This window comes from Lipotes vexillifer, unplaced genomic scaffold (assembly GCF_000442215.2).
Source record: "Lipotes vexillifer unplaced genomic scaffold, Lipotes_vexillifer_v1.1 scaffold408, whole genome shotgun sequence".
Classification (NCBI taxonomy): Eukaryota; Metazoa; Chordata; class Mammalia; order Artiodactyla; family Lipotidae; genus Lipotes; species Lipotes vexillifer.
Window position 1 is genome coordinate 2,624,015 of NW_006787469.1, and position 6,000 is coordinate 2,630,014.

The following is a 6,000-nucleotide window of genomic DNA, read 5'->3' on the forward strand; positions in this document are numbered from 1 at the left end:
CAATATGTGTTCTTTTGTGTGTGGCTTCATTTTAGCAGTGTTTTCAAGGTTCATTCATGTTGTAAGATATATCAGTACTTCATTCCTTCTTATGGCTGAATAATATTCCATTGTATGGATACACAACATTTTGTTTATCCATGCATCAGTTGACGAACACTGGGTTGTTTCCAGTTTTTGGCTATTATGAAAAATGCTGCTATGAACATTCATGTAAAGTTTTTTGTGTGAAGATATGTTTTAAATTCTTTTGGATATATACCTAGGAGGGAATTGCTAGATCATATGGTAACTCTATGTTCAACATTTTGAAGAACTGCCAAACTGTTTTCCAAAGAGGATGCATCATTTCACATTCTCACCAGCAAAGTATGAGGGTTCTAGTTACTTCCCATCCTCACCAACACTTGTTATTTTGTCTTTTTGATTATAGCCATCCTAGAGCATGTGTGCAACATTTCACTGTGGTTTTGATTTTCATTCTCTGATAACAGATGGTTTTGAGCGTCTTTTCATGTGCTTATTTCAAGCCAGTAATTTTCATTTTAACCCTAAACTTTTGTGAGAATTGAATGAAACTATCCACTAGTCCATTTATATAAACTTAGGGATATTGCTCCTTACACAAACATCTGGAGATGCACCCTCATTTGAGGTGATGCTTTCTGAAGTTTTGAGAACTGCAAGGGGTCTTCTTTGGGCTAAAACCCGTGGGGGATCTGCAGAAGGACTGGAAAAAGACATATTTCATTTAGCAATTTTTCTCTTAACATAGATAACAGTAACCCCCTATTTCATCCTCATTTATAATAATAGAAAACTTTTAATAGTCAAAACAAAACAAAACCAAAAAACTCCTCAAACCTGATAGTCTTTTTTTCTGAAAGAAGAAATTCATCAAAAATGGAGAAAGGTACACTGGAACCTATAGAAAGAGAGACTAAATTTACACTCTTAAGAGTAAATGCCCTACTCTTCAAGACAACTAGGTCAATTAACATGTTTGCTGTTTGAAAGCATAAAGACAATTTTGTTTATCTTTTATAATAAATAATTTCAAATACATAAAAGTAGACATCATTTAATAACAATTACCTAAACATGGATGATCTTGTGTCATCTTTATTTCCCACTACTACTCCCCCAAACCTAACCCAATTCTGGATTATTCTGAAGCAAATACAAAACACCGTATCATTGCATATGTAAATATTTTAGTACATATTTCTTAAAGAGATAGCCTCTTTTTAAAAGGCATAATCTCAAAACATGATCATACCTATAGAATTAACAATTTCTGTATTCAAATACCCAGTCAGAGGTTTCACATTTTACCAAAACTTTTTAGAAAGTTTGAATTAGGAATGCAAAGTAGATTCACACACTGTGACTAGTTGAAATGCCTCTTAAATTGCTTTTATTTTATAGGGTTTTTGTTTTTGCTATTAATATTTTATTATAGAAATGGGGTTGTTTGCCCCATAATGCTGGATTTTTTGCCAATTATATTGTTTCACATGTTCTTCTATGCTTTGCATTTCCTATAAATTAATGGTTAGAATTAGAGGTTTAATCAGATTCTACTGAATTTTTTAAACTACTTATAGATGGATATTCATGTTTTTACCACTTTTAACATGTTTCTGAAAAGACAACAAATTTGAATATAAAATAGCTTTAGTTTTAAGCTTTCCCCCCTCATTCTTCCAAAAAACCACTTTCCACTCTTGGCTGCTGGGTACTACTGATATGCTTAGCTAGAGTACACTAACTAAAGTGGAAGATTATTTTGTAGTTAGTATAAATTTAAATTACATTTAAACCAAATATTTTAAAGCAATGAGTTATTTTATAAAAATATTCTTTCAAATGTCTAACATATCTTGAATCATATGCTTATAACTGAATTTCATGATTCAAATATAACAGTACCTTAGTCCCTCTCTCTGCTTTCTTTCAAATCCTTTTACCACAATCAAGAAAAGTATTTACACTTATTACATAATGCATTTGTATAAGTAAGTTCTTTATGAGATTGTCAAATAAAACTCACTTTTAGAATGAGGCTGTTCTTGCCAAATGTTTTCTGCAAGTGAAGTTTCCCTGTGAAGAAATTTGTTTTAAAACATGTGCTTAGTACCCACAGAAAGAATTATTTAATTCTTAAAAGTCCAAGAGGTCTTTTTATTAAATATAATCTTCTTCACTCTAAGATAAAGAAAATATTCTAGTACCATTAAACCAAATTCTTTAAGATAGAACCTTCAGTCATTAAAATTGTCATAGAATTATATTTGATAACAGATGTTAAGTTACATTAAGTTACATTAACAGTATAAGCAGATTACAAAATGGTAAGCTTTCATTTTTATAAAACAAAACCAAAACAACAAATAAGAATATATCAATGTTAATACTAGTCATCTCTTGGTAGTAGAAATGGGTGGTATTATCATTTAAAAAATTATTTGGTTGTTTTTATAAGAAACATGTATTTTTTTTAATGGAAAAAAGCCAGCACCCAGACCTCCCTCAACAGCATCAAAGCTTATGTTGTGACAAAGACTTGGAAATATCATGTCTCAATACTATAAAAGTTAAGAAGACTTCAAGTCACTAGAGAGTCAAAGGTCGGTTCTAGATGCCCTCCTATAAGCACCATCCCTCCCACCAATGCGGTCCTACCTGGCACAAGAGTTTACTGGGCAAACAGAATTGCATAGAGCCATTCCTGGTATTTCCTGAGACTCTGAAACAATTCGCAGTTCAGCTGTCTCCTTTGTAGACATCTTCTCTTCTTGCTATTTGCATTAAATAAACAAAATCAATGTGTCCCTCCTATACAGAAAATGCTACCTATTCTCAAGTTTTAGTGCCAAAATTAACTTTACTATACTCTTCCCCTAGACATATATTAACCATATAAAATGTCTGTACCACAAAAGTTCTTCCTAATAATTTACGTTCCCAGTATAAACTGGTACTGTTGTACTCAACTGAGTAGTGGCACGGAAATACACACTAAATTTCTTTAGCTAATCTCACTTTAATGGAACATAACTAGAATAAAAATCTAAAGTAAGAAGTAACAGAATAGTGATTTAGAGTATAACTAAGAAGTCAATAGTCAATAAATTGCATCACTTATACGCCGCAAATTCCATTTGAAGTCACCTGTTAAAATTACTTTCCTGCTCAACTTTACTGATACTAATAGCGAAGAAACTATCAGAAACTGAGTGGGTCTGACAGGACTTTTTACTTTCTATATTTTTATATTGTTTAAATTTGTTTCAATAAGCATTAGTTGTACGTATTGAAAAAGAGAATGACCTGATCACTTGCTCTTTCTTGCTGAGTAGTTTGGATTTCTTTTAGCTTCTTCTCCATCTCTTCAATCTGCTTCTGCATTTCTGCCCTCTTCTCTGCACTGGTCAGTAGCTCAGCTAGAAACAGTGAAGTTGGCTGAGGCATTACTCCTCATAGCAATTTATCCTGTCAAAAACTGTCTTTGGGGATCATGTCCTCAATGTATGTTAATATTACAGATGAGAATGATACAAATGCAGCAAAGCCCTCAACTTGACGTCTAGGTCTCTATTATTATTATTTTTTTTTGCGGTACACGGGCCTCTCGCTGTTGTGGCCTCTCCCGTTGTGGAGCACAGGCTCTGGACGCGCAGGCTCAGTGGCCATGGCTCACGGGCCCAGCCGCTCCACAGCGGGTGGGATCTTCCCTGACTGGGGCACGAACCCATGTCCCCTGCATCGGGAGGCGGACTCTCAACCACTGCACCACCAGGGAAGCCCCAAGGTCTCTATTATTTATTCAGTCAATAAAAAATAGAATATCTATTATGTGCCAAGCACAACTTTAAGAATTTAGGTTTTAGTGGTACATAATACAAAGTCCTTGGTCATGTGATGCTAACGTTCAATTTGGGACAAACACAGAAATTAACAAGAAAAATCAGTTTTAAAAATAAAACTAAATAGGTGATGTGAGAATGTGTCAGTGGGTAGGGGGATGGAGGTCAGGGGCTACTTAATACCAGAGATCAGGGAAGATCATCTAAGAAAGTTACATTAGAAAGCTGTAACCTGGATGACAAGGGGCCAGTCATATAAAGATCTGGGGAAAGATTTTAGGCCAAAGGACTAGCTGGCACAAAGGTCCTAATGCAGGAACAAGATTATTGTGTTTAAGGATCCAAAAGGCCAACATGGTTGTAGCACAGACAGAGGAAGCAAAGTAAAAGATGAGGTTGGAGAGGTAGGCAACGGCCAAATCACATAGGGGTAAAGACGCTGTACTGCATTCTAAGACAATGAAAAAACACTGGAGAATTTTAAATAAAGGAGTGACAAGATCTGACTTCTTTTTTTTTTTTGTGGTACGCGGGCCTCTCACTGTTGTGGCCTCTCCCGTTGCGGAGCACAGGCTCCGGACGCGCAGGCTCAGCAGCCATGGCTCAAGGGCCCAGCCGCTCCGCGGCATGTGGGATCTTCCCGGACCGGGACACGAACCCGTGTTCCCTGCATCGGCAGGCAGACTCTCAACCACTGTGCCACCAGGGAAGTGGATGATCTGACTTTTTAAAAAAGATAATTTGCCATGAATAAAATGGACTGTGTTAAGGCCAGAATGAGGGCAGAAAGTCTAATTGCAGTAGTCCAGCTAAAAGACTGTGGTTTTGATTGAGGTAATAATGGGAATGGTGATAAATGAAAGATTTATGAAATTTCTTGGTGGTAAAGTTGATAGGCTTATTCATTAGATGTGGGGGAATGGTAAAGAAAGAGGGATCAGAGATGACTTCTGGACTTTTTTTGGCTTGAACCAACTGAGTGCATGGGGATGCCTTTTATTGAGATAGGGAAGCCTGTGGTACATTTGCATATTGGGGTGTGGCTTGTGACAGAAATCACTAACTTTGTTTTTCTTTAAAGTATTTATTTGGCTGCACCAGGTCTTAGTTGCAGCATGCAGGATCTTCCTTGCGGCATGTGGGATCTTTTAGTTGAGGCATGTAGGATATTTAGTTGCGGCATGCAAACCCTTAGTTGCAGCACGTGGGATCTAATTCCCTGACCAGAGATCGGACCAGGGCCCGCTGCATTGGGAGTGCAGAGTGTTAGTCACTGGACCACCAGGGAAGTCCCAGTAACTATTTTTGGTTAGGTTGAGTTTAAAATGTCTATTAGGATAGCCAATAGATGCAGGCAACTAAATGTGAGTCTGCGGTTCAGGTGAAATGTCAGGGATGGGGATAAGAATTTGAGAGTCCATGGCTTGAAAACAGTATTTAATCTATTACCTAAAGATAGCTGTTGAAAGAAAAGATCATTGGGATACTTCAGAACTCTCCCCTGGGCCTCAGGAAGAGGTCCTGAATGAGAAGAACAGGAATAAAGGAAACTGAATGGGAATACAGATCAAGGAAGAAGCCAAGAGAAGCATTTCATAAAGTAGTATTTCATCAACTGTGCCAAATGAAGCCAAGAGGTCAATAAAGATCAGGACTGACAGACTGTGGGCTGGTGCTGTGTTGGGTGAGCCCAGGGTGCTGGGGAATCAGAGACGGCTTCTTGTAGGACAGGAGGGAGTGTTTATTTAGCTGGCTTTGTTAAAGCTGGTAACAAATCAAAAGAAGCTTTTAAACGAATAATAACATTTGGGAAAAGGAAAGAGTAAAAATTATAGAATTTCTCCCTTAGTCAAGGTTCAGAAATGTAATTCCGAAGAGGGTGGAAAGATGGCGGAGGAGTAAGACGCGGAGATCACCTTCCTCCCCACAAATACACCAGAAATACATCTACATGTGGAACAACTCCTACAGAACACCTACTGAACGCTGGCAGAAGACCTCAGACCTCCCAAAAGGCAAGAATCTCCCCACGTATCTGGGTAGGGCAAAAGAACAGAGACAATAGAATACGGACGGCACCTGCACCAGTGGGAGGGAGCTGTGAAGGAGGAAAGGTCTCCACACACTAGGA

The 6,000-nt window shown here is 37.5% G+C and overlaps 1 protein-coding gene across 1 annotated transcript in view; it reads right to left on the reverse strand.

The window, feature by feature from the left end:
- BUB1B (BUB1 mitotic checkpoint serine/threonine kinase B) overlaps window positions 1-6,000 on the reverse strand; it is a 67,989-nt gene that overhangs the window by 23,065 nt on the left and 38,924 nt on the right. Inside the window, exons 10-14 of the mRNA XM_007460185.1 lie at window positions 3,334-3,446; window positions 2,686-2,801; window positions 2,054-2,103; window positions 865-925; window positions 625-730 (exon numbers count right to left, since the gene is read on the reverse strand). Coding sequence (XP_007460247.1) covers window positions 625-730; window positions 865-925; window positions 2,054-2,103; window positions 2,686-2,801; window positions 3,334-3,446 — 446 coding nt within the window. The remainder of the gene's footprint in view (window positions 1-624; window positions 731-864; window positions 926-2,053; window positions 2,104-2,685; window positions 2,802-3,333; window positions 3,447-6,000) is intronic.